This window comes from Panthera onca, chromosome C1, assembly GCF_046562875.1.
Source record: "Panthera onca isolate mPanOnc1 chromosome C1, mPanOnc1 haplotype 2, whole genome shotgun sequence".
Lineage (NCBI taxonomy): Eukaryota > Metazoa > Chordata > Mammalia > Carnivora > Felidae > Panthera > Panthera onca.
In genome coordinates this window covers 191233712-191259821 of record NC_138346.1, presented here as the reverse complement: position 1 = coordinate 191259821, position 26110 = coordinate 191233712, and the positions used below count along the sequence as shown (strand labels likewise).

The 26110-nt window shown below is 42.2% G+C and overlaps 1 protein-coding gene across 29 annotated transcripts in view; it reads left to right on the top strand.

Moving 5' to 3' along the window:
• MACF1 (microtubule actin crosslinking factor 1) overlaps positions 1 to 26110 on the top strand; it is a 330331-nt gene that overhangs the window by 146588 nt on the left and 157633 nt on the right. For all 29 annotated transcript variants that reach the window (XM_060623642.3, XM_060623631.3, XM_060623628.3 and 26 more), the window contains 5 exons: positions 23806 to 23972; positions 24766 to 24878; positions 24979 to 25085; positions 25500 to 25619; positions 25773 to 25868. In XM_060623642.3, the coding sequence (XP_060479625.3) occupies positions 23806 to 23972; positions 24766 to 24878; positions 24979 to 25085; positions 25500 to 25619; positions 25773 to 25868 (603 nt within the window). The remainder of the gene's footprint in view (positions 1 to 23805; positions 23973 to 24765; positions 24879 to 24978; positions 25086 to 25499; positions 25620 to 25772; positions 25869 to 26110) is intronic.

Below are 26110 nucleotides of genomic sequence, written 5' to 3'. Positions count from 1 at the left end.
GAGATCAGAGTGTCAGCATGGTCAGGTTCTTGGTGGGGGCCCTGTTCTGGCTATCTCCTCACATGATCTTTCCTTGGTGCATGGGTATAGAGAAAGAGATCTCATGTCTCTTCATCCTTTTGTCTCTTCATGAATTCATCCCATGAATGCCCCCAGCGTGGAGGCTCTGCTTTCATTACCTCATCTGAAACTAATTACCTCTCAAAGGCCCCCACCTCCAAATATATCACGTTGCAGGTAAGGGCTTCAACATGAATTTTAAGGGGGCACTAACATTCAGTCCACAGCAAGCACCTTAGCAGCTGGGTTTGTATATGGGCTGGTAAGCACAAGCTTGTTGCTTCCATCATACTCAAGAGCAGTGGCATCTTGGTAGTGTTCACATGGTCATACAGCCTTGTTGCTGCTCCATTCCTAAGAAGGCAAATCCTTTTCAAGTCTGGATTGCTGTTGGAAAAATACAGCCTTATTTTTATAAAAAGACCATCTTGAATCATTTTAGCCCAGCCAAACAAAGCTGTTTCTCAGACAGCTCCCCCATACACAGTCCCTGTATATGAAGCTGATAGATTAGAGGGAGCACTTTTTGAGCAGGTAAGAAAAGAAGGCTAATATAAATAACTCAAGGAATGGACTCCAGGGACCCAAGTGACTGTGATGTCCTAGTTGGGGCATTAGTGCCACCTGCTGGTTAGAAGCAGAACAGCAGATGTCCCAGCATTCCTCATTACCTGAGAAAATTGAGTTTGGGGCTTATTTCTTGGGGCTCTGGTTTGGAGCCAGTGCTGGCAATCTGGAAAGTGTGGAAGTAACATGTATTTTTGTGCCATCACAGGGTGTCTTCAAGCATGCTTTGGATATAGGGATAACCAGGAACATGAACTTGGCAGGTGTGCCTTAGCAGGGTGGGTGTAAGAACTTTGCTGAGCTTTCATGGAGCAGTAGAGTTATCCCCTTAGAGCCCTTAGAACAGAGGAGTGTTGTTGTTGTTGTTGTTGTTTTTAGAGAAACTGTTTTGGCCGTTTGTATTTTTGCCACAAACCTGTCCCCACCGTGAGTCCCAGTGTCAGTCTCATAGGTGTGAGATAAGAGGACTCTGTCTACACTATGTCTCTATTTATCTTGACTGTAATTCAATCTCTTTCTAAAAGGGAGACTCATAGGCCAAGGGATAAAAACTGAATTGGTTAATCAAAACTTTGCTGGGACAGAAGAGATGGAGATAACGGAACCATTGTTTTCCTGAACAGCTCCATCAGGAAAATGTGTACTTTCTCTTTCTTTAAAAATTAAAAAAAAAATTTTTTTTTATGAGAGAGAGAGAGACAGAGCATGAGCAGAGGAAGGGCAGAGAGAGGGAGACAACAGAATCTGAAGCAGGCTCCAGGCTCTGAGCTGTCAACACAGAGCCCGATGTAGGGCTTGAACTCAGGAGAACCGTGAGATCATGACCTAGGCCAAAGTTGGATGCTTAGCCCAACTGAGCCACTCAGACGCCCCTTTCTTTAAAAATTTCTTATGAAAACCTTCAGATATTGATAAAAGTAGAGAAAACAGTGTGAAGAACTACCGTATACCTATCACCTATCCCGATAGTTCTTAACTCATGGCCAGCATTATTTCATCTATATCCTAATCCACTCCTCAAACCCCAGTAGGTTATCTTGAAAGAAATCCCAAACTTCATGTAATTTCATCTGTACATAGTTCAGCATATATCTCTGAAAGATAAATATTTCTTAATTAAAAAATTTTTTTTAATGTTTATTCATTTGAGAGAGAGAGAGAGAATGAGTGAATGAATGAATGAATGAGCGAGGGAGGAGCAGAGAGAGAGGAAAACACAGAATCCAAAGCAGCTCCAGGCTCCAGACTGTCAGCATAGAGCCTGTCACAAGGCTTGAGCCCACGAACATGCAAGATCATGACCTGAGCCAGAGTTGGACACTTAACTGACTAGGTCCCCCAGGTGCCCCTAAAGACTCTTAATTTAAACAAACTAGTATAACACTGTAAAACTCAATAATTTCTTAAAATCATCAAGTATCTGATTAGTGTTCAGATTTCTCCAGTTACTTCATTAAAAAAAAAAAAAAGTTGATTTCTATGAATCAGAATCCCAACAAAGTCTAAATATTACATTAAATTTTCCCTCCCCCTAACAATCCATTGAGGAAATCTGGTCTTATGTCCTTTAAGGTTTATAAAGATGTTGATAGCATCTCTGTGACATCTTCCATCCCTCTGTTATATTGCTTATCAACTGGTGGTTTAGATCTAGACCTGAGGCTCAATCACATTCAGATACCTTTAGGGAGGATGTGGAGGGCAAGGATGGTGATGTTGAGTAGTATACGTCTGCTGCTGAACATGTGGGTTCAGCTATTATCAGCCTGATCATCCAGTCCCTATTACATCTTCACCTAATAGTTTTAGCAACCACTCATCATTGTTGCTAGTTCCACTGTTTCATTAGAAGTTGCAGGGGTGCCTGCAGGGGCTCAGTTGGGTAAGTAGCTGACTCTTGATCTCAGCTCAGGTCTTGATCTTAGAGTCATGAGTTCAAGCCCCTCACTGGGCTCCACGCTGGAGCCTACTTTTTAAAAGTTGCAAAATGGTGCTGCTCAAATTCCTTCATTCCTTTTTCATTATTTAGCTGGATTACTTCTATAAAGAAGAACTTCACCTCAGCAATTACCCTAAGAGATATCTCCTCTAGGAAAGGGCAGATACAAAGATCTCCCTCTGTTTACCAGTTTTCAGCATAATTAATTGGTTCCCTAAGATTCTCCAAAGATAAGAAAATGAAAGTTTTTTCATTTTTTTTTCTTAGTATCACTTATGACTCCTGGGTTTTTAAATGTGTTCCAATAAAATACAGCTATCATTCTTCCTAATACTCAAATAACTCCATCTTTGGCCAATGAGAGCTTCCTAAAGTGGACTCTGAGTCTTTTGGCATCATCTCCATAGTCCTTTTTGATAATCTCCTTTATTTCTTGTGATGAGATGTTCCAGACTCTGTGTATTTCCTGCCCACGGCCTGAAATTAGCAATTTCTTCAAGAAACTCTCATTCTTTATTGACCACAATCTGAATGCTACTGGGTTGGTCAGTTTTTCTGTGGACAGAGCTAGCTAATAAGTATATTTTCCTTATTTTAAAAAACCATGAATTTATACTGCTATCTCTCATTCAAACTTAAAATTACAGAGTTATTTTAAAAAGTTTATTTATTTATTTTTAGTAATCTCTATACCCAGTGTGGGGCTTGAACTTATGACCCTGAGATCAAGAATCACATGCCCTTCTGACTGAGCCATCCAGGCACCCCCAAATTATAGTTTTATTTTAACTTCTTTGACTTTATATCTTTTTTACTCATGCTGAAAATCTTGATCCTAACAACAGTAACATATTACTTATTCCCTTTTCCATATACCTACATACACATAGATGTGTGTACAATCACATAGACATATTACATGTATTTGAACCAAAACAGCAATCTCAGTGTTATTATTAACAATATGATTACTGAGAAGTTTGTAATTTTTTAAAAGTTTATTTATTTATTTTGAGAGAGAGAGAAAGTGTGAGCGGGGCAGGAGCAGAGACGGAGGGAGGGAGAGAGAAAATCCCAAGCAGGCTCAGGCCTGTCAGTGCAGAGCCCCATGTGGGGCTTGATCATGACCTGAGCTGAAATCAAGAGTCGGATGGTTAGCCAACTGAGCCACCCAGGCACCCTAAGAAGTTTGTGATTTCTTTATAGTTTTCATTGTCCTTTGTGTATATCTCCTAAGAATGTACACATAATTATATTTTAAAATCATTTGAAAAAAATTTCTGTGTTGTGAAGCTATTAATTCAGTACACAATTAGGTCATTGGTTTTTATTTGCCTCCAAATTTTTAGGGATTGCTTTTCCCCTTTCCATTTTATTTTATGTTATATAGGCCATCTATGTTGTTCCAAAGGGAAAATTTTAAAGTGCATGTGAGGTGTACTCAGAGAAGTCTAGCCTCCAGACCTGCCCTTTCTGTTGTTTCTTCTCCTTTCATATAGTTTGCTGACTGTTTTAAAACACCTTTTTGGTTGCCATTCTATTGTTTGTTTATTTTAGGAAAATACTCAAAAATGACTTTATTGAGGTTTACATACCATAAAATTGACTCATAGTCATCATACAATTCAATGATTGTTACGAGTTCTACAACCCTCACCATAATCTAGTGTTAGAACATTTTCATCATACCTGGAAGACCCTTCCTGTCCATTTACATTCCCCCCCTTTTTCCTCCTCAGCCTTAGGCAGCCACCAATCTATTTTCAGTCTCTATAGATTTGCCTATTTGGGGCAATTCACATAAATGGGGTCATAGAATATGTGCTCTTTTGCGTCTGGCCTCTTTCATTTAGCATTAAAATTTTGAGGTTCGTCTGTATTGAGGCATGTATCAGTATTTCATGCCTTTTTACTGCTGAGTACTGTTCTGTTATATATATGCACCACATATTTTATCTGTTCAGCAGTTGATGGACATTTGGGTCGTTTCCACTTTTTGACTGTTATAAGTTATGTTGATATGAGTATTTGAGTACCAGTCTTTGTGTGAATGTATGTTTTTATTTCCCTTGGATATATACGTTGAAGTGGAATTGCTGGGTTGTATGGTAAGTTGATGTAAAACTTTTTAAGAAACTGCCAAACTATCTTCCAAAGTGGCTATACCATTTTACATTCCATCAGGAAGGTGTGAGGACTCTTACTTCTCCATATCCTCGTCAAGATTTGTTATTGTTTTTCTTTTGATTATAACCATCACAGTGGGTATGAAATTGTATCTTCTTGTGGTTTTAGTTTATAGGAAAGTGTATTTGTTTAATGTTTTATTTATTTTTGAGAGAGAGAGAGGAGAGGATGAGTGGAGGAGGGGTGGAGAGAGAGGGAGACCCAGAATCCCAAGCAGGCTCCAGGCTCTGAGGTTTCAGCACAGAGTCTGACACGGGGCTTGAACCCACGAGCTGTGAGACCATGAGCTGAGCCGAAGTCGGATGCTTGAACCTACTGAGCCCCCCAGGTGCCCCCAGGAAAATGTATTCTTTAACTGAATTCCACAAACATTTACTGAGGACCAGCTATGAACAAAGTCTTAGGTAGAGTCTGTGGGAGATACAAAGTGAACTAGACACAGACTTAACCCAGGTTCAACTGAATAATTCAGAGAAGCACCATAAAATAGCTTGATAGAGGTTTAAAGAATCAGGGAGGTATGAGCCAGGGAGATGGAACACGTATATACTCAATAATTAGCAGCAGTTACTGGTAGCAACTTGTTACAATTATTAACAGACCTTATAATTACCATGGCTTTTTTTTTTTTTTTTTTTTTTTAATTTTTTTTTTTCAACGTTTTTTATTTATTTTTGGGACAGAGAGAGACATAGCATGAACGGGGGAGGGGCAGAGAGAGAGGGAGACACAGAATCGGAAACAGGCTCCAGGCTCCGAGCCATCAGCCCAGAGCCTGACGCGGGGCTCGAACTCATGGACCGTGAGATCGTGACCTGGCTGAAGTCGGACGCTTAACCGACTGCGCCACCCAGGCGCCCCATCCATGGCTTTTGACTTAACCCACTGTTCCCTGCCCTGTTACCTATTTTACCAGAAAATAAAATACTTCTGGTTTCGTCTGTCTTCTGCATGCATATTGGCTTCCTGCTATTCCCTGTTTGCTATTTCAGCATAGCTGAGTAACTACTTTGTTTTGTCGTAGGAAGCTCTGCTGCCAGAGTATTTCTCAGATGCAAGTAACTACTAATTCCTTTTCTTTGCTATTCTTGATGGCTTGGTGTTTGTCTGTATTAGCTAAGTGTTTGGGAGTGTGGGGAAGTTCCCCTTCTTGTAAAGCTTCTGGTTGGCTGATAAAGGGTTATATAGAGGCTCCATCATCCTTGTTTCAGAGAGAATATGACGTGTCTCTTGCTAGTTATGTATTATTGCGATTTTCTAGTCTTTTATTATTGAGTGTCTATTAGCTGTTCTCACCAAGGACACCTGCTACATAAAGCCAAATAGAAATGTAGAATAGAGCTATCAAATGTTAGGGGATCAGTAAAATAGTCATTATAATCTCTGTTGTTGGTGCTAATGAAACATTTCCCATACAACCAACTTTCTTGTTCCTTCTGACCTCCCCAAGTAAATACTGTCCTGAAGTTGATGTAGATGGTTCCCGTATATGCTTTTGTGTCTTTATAACAGATGAGGTATTCATAACGATATGTGGTGTTGTTTATATGTTTTTATAGTTGATATAGATCCTGTCTTCTATATATCCTTTTTTTCCCTTGTTTATTTATTTTTAAGAGAGTGCGCATGTGTGCAAGTGGGTTAAGGGCAGAGAGAGAAGGGAGAGAGGATCTGAAGCGGGCTCTGTGCCGAAGGCATTCATTGCTACAGTGAACATGTGTGTACATGTGTCCTTAGGCTTATAGGAAAGTGGGTTTTTTGGATAAGTACCTGGACCAGAATTATTAGGTCATACATACACTTTTCCTTTATTTTGCCAAATTACTGTCAGAGCAGTGTGATGCATAGTGTTGTGTTGGATAACACTACTGTTTTAACATTTATTTGCTGTCTGGATCTCTGCAGTAGGATGCCATTTTAACAGTGGATTTTGTCTCTTGTTCTCTTCTTTTCCTGGCTTAGAACAGGTACTCAATAAATATTTGTTAAGCAAATGGATATTTTATTAATTTGATCTTCTCAAAGCTGGGAGGTAGGTAGACCAGATAAATAGACTGTGATGGCTATTTTCCAGTGCTGGCTGTTCAGATGAGCAACTGAAACAGAATCCAACTGACATTTTTGGATTACACTTTCAGATCCTAATAATAGGATTTCCTGTCCCTTGGTTTTGCCCAGACCTGTATTAATGTTAGGATTTATAATTTATCTAAAAGATGAGTTCTGAAAGTCAGAATCTGACAAAATTAGCTTTCTGACTCTCAAATGTTTATTAAATACAAGGGTACGTCTAGCACTCTGAAATAAAAAAAAAATTCAGGGGAGTTAAGGTAAAAAGTGGTTTTAGCTGGTAGATGTGAGCTTTACACTTTTGTGCACTTTATGGCACTTAGTGGTTGGCCTATAGATGAGGACCATTCATGTTTGTGGAGTGAATGAATGAATGAGCTCGTTCACTCTGGCCATCTCCATGTAAGAACTGTGGGCAGTGAACAGTTAACTAGAAAAAGCCAAAGCAGAAGACCTGAAGAATGTCTGTGCCCTAGTCTCTTCCTAGTCGCCCTTAGTCAGCTGCTTTGCCAGAAGGCGGCACCCTATGTTGAGAGCTCAGGTGAGGTGAGAAAAAAGGTACAGGGTGAAGTCTTAGTGATCAGAGTTGACTTACTTAGTGAAATAGTGGAAGCAGAGCCCCTGTTAAGAAAAACAAACACCCGAACTTTGGGTCTTAGAACATATCTACTTTCCTAAGAGCCTAGTCAAGAAAAAAAGAGTATATTAGGACCCCAGTGGTGGTGATGGTAGAGTGTCTCCTATCTTGTTGCTTAAGTAACAAGTGGGAAGAAAAGGGGTTTACTGAAGACCGGGAGCTGAGCCAAGCACTTTATAAGGCATTACCTCATCCGCCTTCTCTCACCCACTTCCGCAGGTGGTAGTATCCACATTTTACGGGTAAGGAAACTGAACCACCTAGCAAGTTAGTTACTTAGCTACTAAGTTATTAGAGCTGGGAATTTGAACCTAGGCCTCCTTTACTGAAAGCTCTGCTCCTTCCCTAGGCCAGTTTTCCTCTGGGGCAGAAGGAAATGAAGGCCCGATCTGTCCAACATGGGCAAGAAGTTTAAAAAAGAAACGACTCCCATAAATAAATATGCCAAGTTCTGTCAGCCGCCCCCTGCACCCCCCCCCCCCCCCCATCAGCAGCAGTCAGATAAAGCAGCTATCTCTCTTGCCCCTGAGTTGATCAGTTGCAGGAATTTGGTTTGCTTGTATTTCATGAAAAATATTCAAGCTTCGGCCCTGGGTGTGCACCTGAGAAGTTCCATAGTTCATCCTGTTTGGTGGAGGAGTGAAGGCTGGTGCTTACTTAGAGAATTATACTATGATGTGAGAGTTTTTTGCTGATTACATGGTCTTCTGTAGTCTGATTGAGTTTCTCTCCCATGCTGGTCTCCCGGTCTCGTTTCTTGCTGTGGATTATGATCACCATAAGATGGTGCTGCAGCTTTGTGCTCAGCTGTAGGAAAAGGCTTGGGGAGAAACACCTATTGCAGTGGAGGCAGATGGGTCTCAGTAAGCAGTTATGTAGGGGCTGCTGCCTTCGGGTTTCTTACTGCTTTCCTTCCGTGCAGGGCATTTTTCAGGAGAGGTGGGTAGCATTTACATAGAGCCACGCAGGCTATTTTCCTCTGCTGTGTGGTCTGGATCCTTTCGGTATAGAATAAACAGCTGTAGCAGGGAAGTACAACCTCTTTCCACTCCATCCAGAGCCCATTGGGCTGTGGTGTTATCTCATCTGTGAAACACTATACTAAAAATTGGGGTGGGCGAATCCCATTGACATAACAGGGTGATTTTTTAGTCCAACTTTTTAGACCTTTAATTCAGACTTCCTGCCCTGCTGCAACTTGAGTAAAAACCATCTGGGACTCATTTTAGCAACTTCCTCTCTTACTCCCAGTGTTATCTGTTTGGGTTCTTGGCCCATGTGAGTCTAGTGGACAATTCAGAAAAGTGGGTATCTTCCTGTTTTATTTAATTGAGGACAGACCCATCCCCGCCACAGTTAGAACATAGCATAACATGGAGTTGAAATTAACAGTCTTAAATAGGAGTTCACGGACTGGCTTTGCCACTTATTAGCTGTGTAGCCTGGAGCAAATTAATCAACTTTCTTAAACCTCCGTTTCTTTACCTGTAAAATAGTAGTTTTGACTCCATATGGTTACTGTCAGAATTAAATGAGGTAATCCATAGTTTAGCACAGTGCTTGGCACGTAGCAAATGTTGAAAAAAATGTTAGCTGGCGGCATCAGTGATTACTGGTGAACATTTGTGTAACTATTGTTCAGTAGAGGTGGAGCTTCTCTCTTGTATTTGGAAGCCGTATCCTTTTTGCAGAGCCTCCTTACACAATACTCAAAAACGATTTCCCAGTGTCTCCTCTGTGTCATTGGCTAACAGAATTAACAGATCTCTCTCTCTCTTTCTCTCTTTCTCTCTCTCTCTCTCTCTTTCTCTCTCTCTCTCTCTCTCTCTCTCTCTCTCTTTCTCTCTCTCTCTCTCTCTCTCTCTCTCTCTCTCTTTCTCTCTCTCTCTCCTGTCTCTCTTTTTGGAAAGGCGAGGAGAGAAATAAATGCTGTAGGAGGCTAGATCTTTAAAGCCTGTGTTTCTTAACTGTGAGGAGTAGGTTCGGGTCTCTCTTCAGGTTATAATTTGTTTAAGATAATTTTATTATTTCTGACCTGAAAAATTTGAGCATCTGTCTTCATTGCTTGATATTTTCTTCTGGGTATCTGGCAGAACAATTGAAATCTCTTTCCTTTCAGAGTCTGGGGGGCAGTGATAATGGCAGCGTCCCCAGCCCTGGTTCTTCTTGGCTCTTCCCTGCCAAGGTAGCGGCACGCTGGTTTGCTTTCCCCTCTTCCTCCTCCTCCTCCTCCTCCTCCCTTCACGTTACCTTCTTCCATGGCCTCCCTTCTTTCCCCTCCCTTTTCCCTTTACTCTTACATCCCACCCCCTCCTCCTCACCCTCCCTAGTTCCCCCCCCCCTCCCCTGGTTTCAAGCTCCTTTTTGCTTTCTGTTTGTGTTTCTGAGGGCAGTGCTCCAATTACCTCATATTTGGAGAGAGGAAGCTGCAGCCAATCCGGTTTCTGTCTGCTTTTAGGTCAAGTGATTTCTGAACTGCAGTGAGATGCTTTGAATTTGTCTTGTTGCAGCTCTGAGCCTGTAAGATGGCTGTCTGAATCGGCAGCGGCTGGGAGAGACAGAGAGGCGGGGAGGGAGGGAGAAAGAATTGGAGGGATTGCCGGCATAGTGCATGTTTTTAAATGTGCATCTAATCCGATGAAGCCAAGGTTGGGATTTCTCTGGGATCCCAGGACCGGCTTAGCTGCGTTTTTGATGAGATTAGGAGAAGAAGGCGATGGGAAATTCACTGGGCTGTGTTAAGGAGCCGAAAGATTCAAGAGCTATTCCGGAGAAGGCTCCCATATCTCCTAAGAAAAGGGTTCGGTTCAAAAGGAAGTGGAGGGGGAAGAAAACCCCTACTCCAGAGGTATCTCATGAGGAGGAACCCTTGGAAGGAACCACAGTAATTGAAGAGACAGAAACCCTACCGAAGTTAACAGTGAGTCTCCAAAAGGAGGAAGGAGCAGGAGGGGCAGAGCACCCCCCCTCGGACATTTTACTGCCTCGGGACTCAGCCCCCAGCTCAGGGATGGGTGCTCAGGGGATGATCGTGCAGGTGAAGGAGAGATTCCAAGGGGAGATCCAGACTGCTCACCTTTTGTTGGAGAATGAGTCATCAGTTGCCGGAGGGGTCTGGGATTCCCTGCAAGAGGGGAGGACTGTCATCGCTCACCTGCTTGATAACCCGGCGGAAAGGAACTGTGAGAAGTCAGTGAGCCAACTGGTGGAATTTCCGAGGACGGCATCCTGCAACAGCAGGGCTGTGCTGCTGCCTTTGCAAGGGGAGACTGCAGTGGGGAAAGGAGGTGCTCAGCTTGGACTTCGGAGCGGCACCTTTCCCCTGACAGACCACCCCACCGATGCAGGGTCTCCAGACCAACTTTCAGGGGTCCAGGGTGTGGGGGCAGGAACCGCGGGTATTTGCAGTGGCCCTCAGACAGGTGCCTGGATTGCAGAGTCTTCTGTCCCTTCATCACTGCCGGATCAGTCGAGAGGTCACAGATGCACAGAACCTGCCCATGTGGGTCGAGTGCCTCCCCAGGGTCCCAGGCTGCCTACTTCTCAGAGTGATTTATCCATCAGCGGCAGGACTGTGAGCGTTTTGCCCTCCTCCTCTGGCTACGGCAGCGACGGGCCACACTTTCGCGGGATCCAACCTAGAGACACAGAGCCTGAAAAGAGCTCCACATCCTTCTCTGAAGAGGATGGTACCCTTTCTTTGGAGGCAAGTCACACCCCACTATGGGGTCTGGAGGAGGTAGGTGGACTACATTCACATTTGGATTCCTGGCCCTCAAACTTACTAAAGTGGAGTGTGCTAAGAAGTGAGGATCTTGGTGCTTCTTCGCAGACTTACCCCCATGTCACGTACCGAGAGTTAGTGACTGGGTTTGGCAAGCGGAGTCTATTTCAGATCTGCCCCTTGATGCTTGAAACCAAGTCTCGTTGTCTCTGGGGAATCCCTGATTCCGGGTAACCACACAGCATAATTGCTCGAGCTATCTGGCGGGGTTATCTTTCAAAGTGCAGTGCTAGGGAGTACTTAACTTTCTCAGGCAGGTCTGTTTATGAGCATCCCTGCTACAGGAAGTTGTAGTGTGGTGGCTGAAGGGAGGCCTAGCTGAATCTCCTAAATGAGTGCAGAAGGCATAGGGAATGTGGCAGGGGTTCGGGCCAAGGCAGCTGACCCCAGTGTGATTGCTCTTCCCTGGAGAGTGATGTTCTTCCCTGGAGAGTGATGTTCTTACGAGGGCTGATGTAATCCCACTCCTGTGGGGACACTGCTAATGACAACACCCATTCGGTATTTGTATAGGTGGAGAGGGCTGGTCCTCCATGGGTTCCTAATTGCAGCATTAGAGGAAAGGGGCACAGAATTATCTGGAGCTTAACTCAGAGAGGAGGGGTTAGAATAGTTTGAAGGTTCAAGGCTAGAAAAAGTTTGTGTTCTGGGTGGACTTGTTTATGGCTTGAACAAGTTTTTGTTGTTATATTGAAGGCATAGGTGTCCGTGGTGATGGTGGTGGGCACTGTGAATGCTTCTAGGGTCAAGGAGTAAGTAGGAATTCAAGAGATTTGGACACAGTGAGGGTAAGGGGACTAGCAAGACAGTGGGCGGCACAGGGTCTTGTATGTAAGTCTGTGATTGTGTAGGTGACTGAAGTTATTAATTCACCAATGACTGAAGAACTTTTGTTGGCATATCAGCTTCCCGTGGTAGAAGAAATAAAAACTTTAGGATCCCAGTGCAGCAAAAGGTGGAAGAAGAAATTGGGCATTTTCCTTGCCCAGGGATGCGGCCTCCGTTCCGTACTGGTGCCCTGCATATCAAACCCAACAGCATGAGGCTGAATAGAGACACAATGTCTTGTGCTTGATCTGTGCTTAAAATGTCCTCTTTGGGGATGAATTTCCTCCATCGATAGGCTCATGTCAGTCCCCTTTGTTATTATGGAGTTTGAGGACTCCCAACAGCTGGAAGGAAATGTGGCCATTGAAAATATTTTTTATGGGGTACCTGGGTGGTTCAGTCGATTAAATATCCGACTTTGGCTCAGGTCATGATCTTGTGGTTCGTGAGTTTGAGCCCTGCTTCAGGCTCTGCTGACAGCTCGGGTTCTATATCTCCCTCTGTCTCTCTGCCCCTCCCCCACTTGTGCTCTGTCTCTCTGTCTCTCTCAAAAATAAATAAAACATTTAAAAAAAAAGATGCTTATTATATGGTTGGGCAAGAGTCTAAGGAGATCTTAGACTTTTCCGTATAAAAGTGTGTGTGTGTGTGTGTGTGTGTGTGTGTGTGTGTGTGTGAGAGAGAGAGAGAGAGAGAGAGAATGAGGGAGAGAATGAGAAAGAGAGAAAGAGACAGAGAAGGTGGGAAGGAAAGCAGTGGAGGCTGCTGAGGCGGAGTGTATGAGTATTTGAGCTCTTTGTATGGAGTGGATATAGAGCAGTTTTGCTAAACTGATTGCTCTTTTTATACCATTAGTATTAAAGCTGAGGTTTGGAGGCATCATAATGTTTTAGGAAACATGCTTGTAATTGAGTGTGAGATTTTCAGAAAGTTTCGAGTGTAAAATTTTAAAAAACTCCTAATGAAAATCTATTCTTGATGATGGTCCATAGGCGATCAAGGCACTTCTATTATGGGATCTCCACAGAACAGCTCTGTGCAGAGTCTTAAAGAAAAGATTGGTGGGAGAAATCTTTTCTGTAGTTTGACAGTATTGACAGCAGTGTGATTCTTTTGCTGTTTTCAATATGTGAATCAAATTGGTGTGTCATATTTTCTGGGCATCCCATCCCTTCGACCCTTCCAGAGCAGGCACAGCCAGACCACTGAGTTATAGCCCAGGCTGAAAAGTTCAGTGACTGAGCATCAGCTCAGATGGCTGACACATTTCTGAGGCTCCTTGCCCATCGTGTGAAGCAGGGACCACAGACTGATCATCCCGTATCACAGATAAGAAGTACCTTCTCAAGATAAGTGTGAAATCCCTTCAGAATGAAAGTCCTGTAGGCCAGGAGGCCTGAATCCCTCACTGATCTCTACAGGAACTTCTTCAGGGAGCTGCTCCCTTATCAGCGTGCTGTTCACAGGCCTTGAGGACAGCAGCCGCCAGGGAGACAGAAGCAGCGTGTTCTGACACTGCAGGCTTCCTGTAAACTGTGGGTTGAGACCCCAGGTGGGAGCATCTAACAGGAATGTGCGTTCCCTCTGCTGAGGGTGATTGCCCTGGGAGGACACAGGGGTCAGAGGAGCAGCTGCTGCTGGTCACACTCCAGCTCCTTCCTAAAGAGGAGACAGCTGGCAGTTCCACAGACTTGATTTTTTTGTTTGCTTTTTGGTGCTTCTTTTGTTTCTAATATGTTAGAGTAGTAACCCTCCTCAGGAAACAGTTCAAGTTCTGGAGTGCTGCCTGTCCTTGGCATAACTTAGGCTTTATCGTCTCTCCTGTTGATTGCCCAAGGTGTATTGACGGACATGGGGCCAGGGTTGGGTTTGCTGTGGCTGGACACAAACTTCGCAGTGGGTTTTATTTCTTTTAGGGATAGAGAGAAATGGGAACTGACTCTGATTCTTGCCAAGTGTGGGGTTTATTTTGTTGTTTTTTGAAATTTTATTTATTTATGAGAGAGAGGGAGAGAGAGAATCCCACGAGATACAGAGAGAGTGAGAGAGGAAGAGAGGAAAGGGGAGAGAATGTGGAGCTTGAGCTCACAAACCATGAGATGGTGATCTGAACTGAAGTCAGATGCTTAACCGACTGAGCCACTCAGGTGCCCCGAGTGTGGGGTTTAGATAATAGAAGACAAATGGTCTACTTTACTGTTCACCTGTTATAGTTGATACTTCCCTTGTCAGGAAATAGTTAACACAGAAATGGGATGATAGGGACCAGCTAACAAAAATTGGTTTTCAGTTTTCAGAATGATAAGTGGACTGGGATTTGGAGCTGGGTCGGAGTGTCAGGCACAAGCCTTCTCTTAGGAGGACTCCCTACTGCCAGCTGCCATCAGTATCCAGAATACCTGGCTTACTGGAACAAGGAAAATTACTGACAATCCCTTCCTCCTCCCTGTCTTGGCTCCCATGCCAGTCTCCTGTCCACACTGTTAGTGGGTTCTGTTGAATGAAGAACATGGCTGTATACCAGTGTCCTTGCCATGAAACCTTAGAGTCCATACAATTTTGAGTGATAGTAAGGTAACACTGTGGGCTAGAAATGATGAGGAAATTGGTTGGTATATTATTTTCTGGGCTCAGCCTTTTCAGTTTACAAGTATCCCTTTCCCATTTCTCCTCTTTAATTATAGGGAATTGTTTTACTAATATTGGCGAGGAGAAAGCAAAATTAACCAGATGATCCTATTAGATGAATGTAGCAGTTAAAATCACAGTTAAGAAAGGAGCTTTGGTTGGGGCGCCTGGGTGGCTCAGTTGGTTAAGCCTCTGACTTTGGCTCAGGTCATGATCTCACGGTTTGTGAGTTCGAGCCCCGCGTCGGGCTCTGTGCTGACAGCTCAGAGCCTGGAGCCTGCTTCGGATTCTGTGTCTCGCTCTCTCTCTCTGCCCCTCCCCTGCTCACGCTCTGTCTCTCTCTGTCTCAAAAATAAAACACTAAAAAAAAATTTTTTTTTTTTTTTTTTTTAAGAAAGGAGCTTTGGGGCACCTGGGTGGCTCAGTCGGTTAAGCGTCCGACTTCAGCTCAGGTCATGATCTCGCGGTCAGTGAGTTTGAGCCCCGCGTCGGGCTCTGGGCTGATGGCTCAGAGCCTGGAGTCTGCTTCCGATTCTGTGTCTCCCTCTCTCTCTCAGCCCCTCCCCCGTTCATGCTCTGTCTCTCTCTGTCTCAAAAATAAATAAACGTTAAAAAAAAAAAAAATTAAAAAAAAAAAAAAGAAAGGAGCTTTGGTTAAGAAAGGACTTTTTTCTTTTTTCAAAAATTTATTACTACGGGCGCCCAGGTGACTCAGTTGGTTGAGCATCTGACTCTTGATTTTGCCTCAGGTCATGACCTCATGGTGGTGAGATGGAGCCCTGAGTTGGGTTCTGTGCTGGGCGTGGAGCCTGCTTGGGATTCTCCCTTTGCCTCTCTCTCTCTCTCTCTCTCTCTCTCTCTACCCCCACCCCCCCCCCCAAATAATTGTTACTAAAGAATCTCATGAGGGGCACCTGGGTGGCTCAGTCGGTTAAGCGTCGACTTCAGCTCAGGTCATGAACTCATGGTTCATGAGTTCAAGCCCCACATCTGGCTCTGTGCTGACAACTGAGAGCCTGGTACCTGCTTTAGGTTCTGTGTCTCCCTCTCTCTACCCCTCCCCTGCTCATGCTCTTTCTCCCTCTCTCTCAAAAATAAATACACATTTAAAAAAAATTACAAAAAAAAGAATCATGAATTTTTAGGTGTAACAGTGGTGGTATGGTTATGTTAAAAAGAGTCCTCATGATTTAGGGACACCTGGCTGCCTCAGTCATTTGAGCATGTGACTTCTGATCTCAGGGTTGTAAGTTCAAGCCCCACGTTGGGTGTAGAGATTACTTAAAAATGATAATAATAAAAAAGAGTCCTCATGTTTTAGAGCTACTCACTGAAGTATTTATGGAAGAAATGCCATGTGTGTGGGTTTGCTTCATAATATCAGGGGAGCGTGAAGTGGGTTGAGTGTAGATGAAATAAGATTAGCTGTGAGTTGAAATGGTGGAAAGTGGGTGATGGGTACATAGGAGTTCACTAGACTGTTCAGTTTCTTTGCGCATGTATTTGAAACTTTCCATTTCAAGTGGTAAGTTAAGAAAAATAATGGTAATGGTTGCATAATGCATATTCTGAAAAAGGATTAATATTCAGAATCTATGAAATGTAGTATAAGTAAGGTGGTTAGGAGTGTGGAGCCAGATCGTCTGAATTTGAATTCCAGCTCTACTACCTACTAGCAGTGAAACTTGGGGCAAGTTACTTAACTTCTCTGCGATATAATTTCCTTATTTGTAAGTTGAGGATAACAGTAGTATATACTTTGTAGAGTCGTTGTGAGAATTTTATGAGTTAATACAGTAAAGCACAATAAATGCTAGTTATTAGTAGTAATATTTAAAGAATCCCTACAAATAAACAAAAAGGTAAACACCCTAGTAGAAAAATAGGGGAAAACCCAGGAATAAACAATTCACTAAAAAGGAAACCCAGATGCCTCATACACGTCTCTGTCACTAGTAGTAACCAACGATATACATATCAAAACAAGATAGTATTTTATACCCATCAGAAAATAGAAAGTCTGAAAATACCAAGTATAGATGAAGATGTAGAGTGATGGAAAAAATCTCTTCGTGCGTGAAAGTATAAAGTGGAACTACTGTTTGGAGAGCAGTTTACCAGCATTTAGTAGAATTGAAGGATGCGCATATTTTATGACCTAGGGTTTAGACCCTGAATTTGAATGCTGAAAGGTGCACCCCATGACTGTTGCCTAACTCAGGTGCTGGTAATAAACACAGCTGCAATTAGATCCCTGTAACCAGCCAGGCATCTGTAATGAACAACCACACTATGCCCTCACCTGCTTCTTGGATGGAAGTTTTCAGTCCGATGCTGTCTCTGTAGTGGAATGAGGTCTGCTAGGAACTTCAGGACATGAGAATCAAGTATCTGTTTGCTCCCTACATCCAGTCCTGTTCTCTGAGACTTATATAGACTTACCAAGTCCAAACTCCTCAGTCTGATATTCTAACCCTCCATAATCTATCTGACTTTCTCTCTTGTGTCAATTTTCCATTTGAACGTACCTTTTTTTTTAAGTTTATTTATTTATTTTGAGAGAGAGAGCACACATGTGAGAGCATATGAATAGGGTAAGGCCATCGAGAGAGAGGAAGAGAGAGAATCCCAAGCAGGCTCCACACTGTCAGCACAGAGCCAGATGTGGGGCTTGAACCCACAAACCGTGAGATCATGACCTGAGCTAAAACCAAGAGTCAGACGCTTAATCAACTGAACCACCTAGGTCCCCCAAATCTACCTATCTTACCAGGTCAACCCCTTAACCATCTTTTCCAGTTTCAGCTTATTTCAACTTCCAGTCTTTGTTGGCATCTACCTTCTACCTAGAATTCTTTTCTTTTCCCTGTCCCTTTGATAACATCCTTCAAGGATGAGTTTAAATCACACTTCTTTAAGTATGATTTTTAATCCCTCTAACCCAGATGAATTTTCATTCTGCTGAGCCCCTGTACTGGATATTACTGTTTACTATGTTACAGTTGCTTCTTTGGGGCCTTCAGCATAACTCTTTCATGTGACCCTCCTATCCCCCACATATGGCTACATAGATGGTAAGATTTTTGTTTCCCTCCGGAAATTAGCCTTCAGAAAAGAGGGATTCTCTTTGTCAAGTTTTTCTTGTTATTGGGCCCCCACTGAAAATACAGCTCATGAAATAGGATGAATGAATTTGTGTCACCATCTGCTAGTTTAGTCGATAATCAACTTTTATAGGGATCAACTGACATAATTGGTTAACCAAAAAAGACCAAAAACTTAAGAAGGCTTTCATTACAGACTATTGTTTTACAGACTATAAACCTCCTAATTTGAAGTGTTGGATGTAATTGTGTATAAGTCTTAATCACATTAAAAACTTTTAAAAAATCAGTCACATCACTTATAAAAAACACAGCAAGTGTTCACATTATGGAAACCATAAATAAATACCAATAGAATAAATAAATGAAAAAAAAAACCTAATCCAATGTTATGCAACTGGATTCTTGTGGCTGGGGATAGAATATCCAGTGACAACATGGATTCAAAAAAGTGCTGTTGTGTCTCAGAAATTTTAATAAGAAATGTAGGTGAAGTTTTCTAGAATATTCACTCAAAAATAGCTTTTTTTTTTTTTAATTAAAGTAGCTTTATTGATGAAAAAGACATTGATGTTAAAGATGCATGTGAAGAGATTTGATAACATGGTTTTATGAAATGGAAAAGTAGAAAAAGCATTCTAATTTTTACAAAGTTTTTATTTAAATTCCAGTTAGTTAACATACATTGTAATATTTCACGTGGACAATATAGTGATTCAACACTTCCATACAACTTCCCAGTGTTCATCACAGCAAGTGGCATTAATTCTAAATTAATGCATTAGATATATTACTTAATTTTATTTTTTTTTATTTTTTATTTTTTATTTTTTTTAAATTTTTTTTTTTCAACGTTTTTTATTTATTTTTGGGACAGAGAGAGACAGAGCATGAACGGGGGAGGGTCAGAGAGAGAGGGAGACACAGAATCGGAAACAGGCTCCAGGCTCCGAGCCATCAGCCCAGAGCCTGACGCGGGGCTCGAACTCACGGACCGCGAGATCGTGACCTGGCTGAAGTCGGACGCTTAACCGACTGCGCCACCCAGGCGCCCCCCTATATTACTTAATTTTAAATATGTGTATAGGGGCACCTGGGTGGCTCAGTTGGTTAAGCGTCTGACTTTGGCTCAGGTCATGATCTCGCGGTTCGTGAGTTCGAGCCCTGCCTCGGGCTTGGTGCTGACACCTCAGAGCCTGGACCCTGCTTCAGATTCTGTGTCTCCCTCTCTCTCTGCCCCTCCTTCACTCACACTCTGTCTCTGTCTCTCTCTCAAAAATAAACATTACAAATTAAAATAAATAAATAAATAAATAAATAAATAAATAAGTGTATATATCTAAAAAAATTTCCAGAAGTTTATATATGCAAGAGGACCACAAATCTTCCCTTTCCCCATTCTTCTCTTCCATCCATCTGTTGTCATTTGGAAAAATTGGGGAGTACCTTATATGGGGTAGCTTTATTTTAGCCAGATAGGGAGTCTGCCACCTAAATTCTTTCAAGGCAAGCATGTCTGTTTTTTTATCTCCCTCTTTTCAACTGGCTAACTTCTACTTCTGTCTTGAAACTCAGCATAAATGTCATCTCAGAGAGCTTCTTCAGCATGCTCCTTCAGGTTAGTTGCTTATCTGTGTCACAGCATTGATCTGTGTGGCATATTGTCTCCCCTGCTAAACTGCTTGGGCTTGAGGCCCAAGGTTGTGTTTTTGTCTTCAGATACCAAGAACTTCAACACAGCTCCTAGAACATAGTGGTTGTCAAGAAAAATAGAATAAACAATTGATGTTTGACTTTTTTCTTTAAGTTTTTTTTTTTTAAAGTAATCTCTACCCCCCCCCCCCCCCCGCCCCAGTGTGAGGCTTAAACTTACAACCCCTAGATCAAGAGTCCCATGCTTTACCAACTGAGCCAGCCAGGTGCCCCGGTGTTTGACTTTTTTATCTTGAGATGAAAGAACTTAAATACAGCTCCTATTATATAGTGGTTGTCAAGAAATAACAGAATGAATAAATGGTGTTTGACTTTTTTTGTTCTTCTCCATGGTGCCTGGAATAATGTTAAACACAGATGAGATGTTGTTTAATAAATACTTACTGAATTATTAGGAACACCTTAAGTTTCTAGATACACTTCAGAGAAGGAATTAATTGAGCCTCGGAAAGCATGGGTTGAAAGAGACTTCAGGTAGGCACGCATAGTCTCTGGGATGGTGTTGAGACTGTCCTCTCTCTCTACATGGCTCATTTTTAAAAACCCAGATGAGGGGGAGAGCTCTCTGACACTGAAGCCGGGTTTCTGTATTTGGAAGATTAAGGTAGAAGCTTCTGCATAGCCCCAAGGACAGCACTGTGTACATCACATGTGAACGTTACATGAAGAGATGGACAGAAGCCCAATGTAATTACTGAGATGGTTGTGATGAGAATCCTATTTAAATTTTTTTTTTTTTAACGTTTATTTATTTTTGAGACAGAGAGAGACAGAGCATGAACGGGGGAGGGGCAGAGAGAGAGGGAGACACAGAATCGGAAACAGGCTCCAGGCTCTGAGCCATCAGCCCAGAGCCCGACGCGGGGCTCGAACTCACGGACCGCGAGATAGTGACCTGAGCTGAAGTCGGACGCTTAACCGACTGAGCCACCCAGGCGCCCCGAGAATCCTATTTTTCTCATCCAGCGCACAGTCTAGGAAGGGCCCTAGTCCAAACAGGGTGTTTTTCCTTTCCCTGAGGGATCCAGACATTTCCCTGTTTCATTATAGCTGTGTGGGAAATCTGAAGTAAAGCTGTTCAATGAACTATTTTCAGTGCAATATACAAAAATACTGTGATAGGATGCCACCAGAGAGATTGACTGATTGTACTGGGCATAAAATACCCATTAACTAACTGGGATTTTAAAAAAATAAATAGCCCAAATACTCAGATTTCATCTTGTGTATTCAAATTGTATCCCTTTTCACTTCCACCTGTCCTGTTCCCGGCAGTGTTTTGCCTTACTGTGTCTGAAGCGGCTACAGTGGAAGCGCTGGGATCTGTCAGTGGTGAGTGGTATCTGGCCACTGAAATCGGCCACTGAAATCAGCACATCCAGGTGTTGGTAAGGAGAACTGGAATAGAATTGGTATTAGAGAGGAGCTGTTGTCACTGCAGTCACAGGATGATAGCTTGGGTACCATGATCCATTGTTGGGCCCTCAGCTTTGCAACTCTGCTTTTTTTTTTTTTTTTTTTTTTTGGTACACTTGTTGTTGACTGAGTTCTAGGGGATTGATTAACAGTGATCATACTGGCCAGAGGTTAATTGATGTAAATTAATTTACACTATGAATTATAACTGCCAAGTGGTACAGTATTTGAATCGACCACTCTGTGCATTTTGTCGCTTTAGGATGTCTGTATCGTGAGCAAATAATAATGGAAGGTTGTCAGCTGAACATCGAGTCAGAGCAAAGAGGCAGTGGGTAGAGAGGACAGATTTGCAGGCTGATCTTACTAGCTGGCATCATCAAAGTTTGGCAGCCTGATTTCTCCTGTAGAAATACACCTGTCAAGGGGACAGGAATCCTGGATCTGCTGGTTAGGCCACCATTTCACCATCAGTGTCTTGGAGGCAGCACTTATGGCTTTCCCTTTTCCAAACTCCGTGAAGGCCACCCATGCTCTTTTGTTCCCATAGCCTTTTTTAGGCATCTTAGTAATATTTAGGAGTCTTCAGCTTTCTTGTATACTTAATAAAGTATGAAAGTTCTTGGCCCTGTTTTTTTTTTCCCCCTGAATTTTAGAGTATCTTCACCTGATTTAATCTTATCTGCTATGAGTTGAGTTTGTAAATTTAGTATTCAGAGACTTGAAAGTGCCTTATTGTTGATTGTTCCCATGTACTGACGACCAGGGAGGCTACGCCATTCACAGTGCTGCACCTGATGGAGACAGCTAAGAGACAGGTGTTCTGTTGACATGCTTGTGCCTTCCCTGCCCAAAGCACCTGGCCCCCAAGTTGTTCTGGGCATGATGTGTTATTATGATGGAAAGGAAATGCACATTTTCTAGGCATATTACCTACATCGCTTTATTTAATCCTTATAATGACTGTATGATAAAGTTATTGTTTTATCTTAAATATAGGGAAGATGGGGTGCAAGAAGCTTTGGTCATTTATTTATGTGAAGTCACGTTCCTGGTAAATACCTCCTTTCCAGTGCTTGTCTCTCTGACTCAAAGGCTTTTTCTTTTTCTTATTGATAAATATTGTTTCCTGGCCTTCATTATAAATGTAAAGTATGTTCAGTATTTAAAGCCTGAATAAAAGAAAAGTAAAAAGAGAATAAAATTATCCATAGTCTCACTCCAGGAGAGACAACCATTGTTGATATGAGCTCAAACTTGTTTGGTTATACTACAGACTGTTTTGAATTCGCTAATGAGTAAGTTTGCTGTCTAAAAAGTAGCCTGTCTCGGGATTCTATGTAGACCTTACCCTAAAATACATTTGTTTATTTTTATTGTTTTATTTTTTAAACTAATCATTAATTAAATGTGTTAAATGTCCAGCGTATAACTAACACAACACTAGGTGCAGTGGGTGATATACGGAAGCAACGTGATCGCTGAGTTTCAGAGTTGGAAGTTTTTCTTTCACAACATCCCCGCTTCTTCTTGAACATGCCCTGTGTCGAGGAGCTCTCTCTCTCGGGGCTGCTCTTGAATTTTAGATAGTTCTGATTGTTAGCTGTGGTACTGGCTCCCCAGGAAACCTATATAGTCTTGGGGAGATAAGATCAAATGTATGAAATAATAGCCAGTAATTCAAGATAGTATTTAGTGTTATGTGGGAGTAAGAATTGGAGGAAGACCATCATCCATACAAGGAAGAGCAAACAGAACTCTGTTGAGCATGGCCCTATGTCTGGGCTGGGTGCTGTAGTATATAATCTCGGTTATCACAGCAATCCTGAGAAAAGGTAGTAGGTATTATTCCCACTTTACAGATGTTATGACTGAGGTCCAGCTTACAGTTTTTGAAGTTGAGATTCAAACCCAGGTCTGCATGGAACCAAAGGCATGCACTTTCTTCTCTCCCAAACTGTTCTCTCTCTAAGTAGTTCCTGTGCTAGATTTTGGGGGTTTTGTAAACTAACATGTTTTCTTCTTATAAAAATGTACATGATGTAGAAAATTTGGGAAAGAGAAATATCACCTATAATGCTACCACTTACGAGATACCTGTGATGATTCATTTGGTTTCTTTCTCTCCTGTATTTACCCTTATTTACCCTCATGTACATATATGCATTTATCACATACCTTGTGTGCATGTATATGTATGTATATATATGTATGTACATATGACTATATATTTAGGTATTCTGTATATCTTTTAACAAAACTATTAAATTGTTTTGTTTGCGTTCTTTTTCTTTTCATAACATACAATGATCATTTTCTTTTGTCATTAAGATTTGCCAAAGCATACCTTTTTATAGTGCTACAAACAATTCCACCCTGTGTATGTGCTATTAATTTGTAACCAATCAATCCCTTATTAGAGCTTAAGCTCTATAGCTTTTTGCTGTAACATTTATCATATGTTGGTAAGCATTCTTGTATAAATTTTTTTGGTGTGTGTGTCTCTGATGGTTTCCTATCAAGTATATGTGTATTTTAAGACTTTTGATTCAAAACTTCATCTGGAGGAGTTAGGGCATGTGTATTCTCACTGATACAATATGTGAGAATGTCCAGTGTTAGGTATTCTCTCCAGTACTAACTAATATCATTACAAAAAACTTTCCCTATTTGATAGGTGAAAAATGACCTCTCGTGGTTTTAATTTGTATCTCTGACTACCAAACAGAGTGAATATCTGTTAGAGTTGTCATTCAAAGTTGTACCAGCCTTCGATCTCCCTCTTCTTCTAAGAGCCATATGCATGAAGAAGAGAAGGCTAGAAGGCTTCTTCATATTTATGCTAAAGTACCCGTGCCATATCTTTTGGCAGATCTCTGACATCTACATTAGTGGAGAATCAGGGGACATGTCAGCCAAGGAGAAGCTTCTCCTGTGGACCCAGAAGGTGACAGCTGGTTACACAGGGATCAAATGTACCAACTTTTCCTCCTGCTGGAGTGATGGGAAGATGTTCAATGCACTTATTCACCGATACAGGTAAATGCAGTGGGATTTCACTGTGCCTGGAGGAGCTTCTTCTCATCTTGCTTGCAATAAGTTATAATGCCACTTTTTCCCTGAACCAAGGATCAACACTCTGACTCATTTTCTCACTTCAAAAAGGAGTATGTATCGAATTCCTGCTACTCTAGGCACTGGGTACAAACACCAGGGAACAGAACCACAACAGCTCTTGCTTTTATGGAGTTTATTTATTAGGCAGTGAACAAAGAAATGCATTCTGTTATATGGTGGTAAGTGCAGTAGAGGGGTAGAGAGTGATGGGGTTTGTTGTACTTGGGACGGGTGGCTGGAGATGGCCTCTCTGATTAGGGTGCTGGAGCAGAGCTGTAAAGGAGCGAGCCACACAGTCCTCCTAGGGTCAGAGGGCTTCACATGGAGGAAACAGCAAGTGCAGAGGGTCTGAAGTGGGCGCTTACTTGGAGTGGATGAGGAATAGCAGCTGGCTGGAGTGAGATGAGTGAGGAAGATAGGAATTTTGATGACAAAAATTAAAATTATTGCACTGTTAATGATCATAAACACATCCCAGCTTTCACCCTATACTGGCTTTCCCATAAAATCCAACCAACCTGCTGTTATGGGTTTAGGATGAGGGAGCACTGGGTTCCTGGCATGTAATTAAAAATGGGATTAGTATCTTTCTAAATGTCTTGCTTTCTCTCTAATGTAATTAGTGTGTTCCAGCTCTGGGTACTTCTAAGAGGTTTGCTTTGTGTGAACTTGTGTGATGTATAGGCCTTTCACGTGCCTTGGTGGACTTTTACAGACCTGATCTGGTAGATATGGAAAGGGTACAAATCCAAAGTAACCGCGAGAATTTGGAGCAAGCTTTCGAAGTAGCAGAAAGACTGGGGGTCACCCGCTTACTGGACGCAGAAGGTGAGAGTGGACTGGTGTTGAGTTTGTTTGGCTTATATTCATTGTCCTTCTGCTGGCAGCTCCCTCTGTTCTAAGAAATTTCTTTCCCTTTTTCTCTCAGATGTGGATGTGCCATCTCCAGATGAAAAGTCTGTGATCACTTACGTGTCTTCAATTTATGATGCCTTCCCTAAAGTCCCTGAGGGTGGAGAAGGGATCAGTGCTACGGTAAAAGAAAACTTTCCTAAAATACCTTCTGGCTTTGATATGTTTGGGCGGAATGCATTGATTAGACTTTGTTTCTCAAGCACTCACTGTATGCGAAGCACTTTTATACAGAGCAAACTGAATCCACATCATCTTTATACATGGTCATTGTCTTTGGTCCCTGGGAATGAGTCCAGATATTGCTAATTTTGTAGCATCCAGCATAGACTATTCTAGTGTCAGGAAATTTAATCCCATCTTGAGAGCCCTTGAGGAGCTCTGAAACTGGGACTCCACGCATTAGGCTGAACAGCTGTGTAGGCAGTGAGAGGAAAGGGATTTTATGTGGTTTGGGGTGGCCTGAGCTACTGTCTCCTGTGCTTGTCTTATGTACCGCTAATCAGAAGGTGTGTGATATCTACCTTTTGGCAATAGGAAGTAGACTCCAGGTGGCAAGAATACCAAAGCCGAGTGGACTCCCTCATTCCCTGGATCAAACAGCATACAATACTGATGTCAGATAAATCTTTTCCCCAGAACCCTGTTGAACTAAAGGTAAAGTCACAGACCTAAATTGTCTTTTATAAAGTTCAATGCTGGGATTAAGCCTCAGAGCTCGCTGCTGCTGGCTCCTGGGGTGAGGTGGTATACCAAGTGGGTCAGGTTGCTTGCATGCATCCATTCATTCACCAAATATTAATTTTGTAGGCACTTTATAACCAATATATACACTTCAAAGAAACAGAAATTCTGGCCAAGGAGAGAGAAAAAGGAAGAATTGAGGAATTATATAAATTATTAGAGGTAAGGAAACTTACCCTTTGCTGATTCTTGGGGTTTGCTGGTTTGCCTGATTGTTATTTCTTTGTTAGATTGCCGGCATGCTCTTCCCAACCTGCATTAATAGCAATATTCTCAGGGTGACAAATCAACATCACTTTTAGGCTGGTGTTGAAAATTTATGGTAAATGGGTAGCATCATCCATCTGTATTTTTGAAAGAGACTTTTGAAAAGTGACATTTATTCAGAAACACTGAGTTTTATG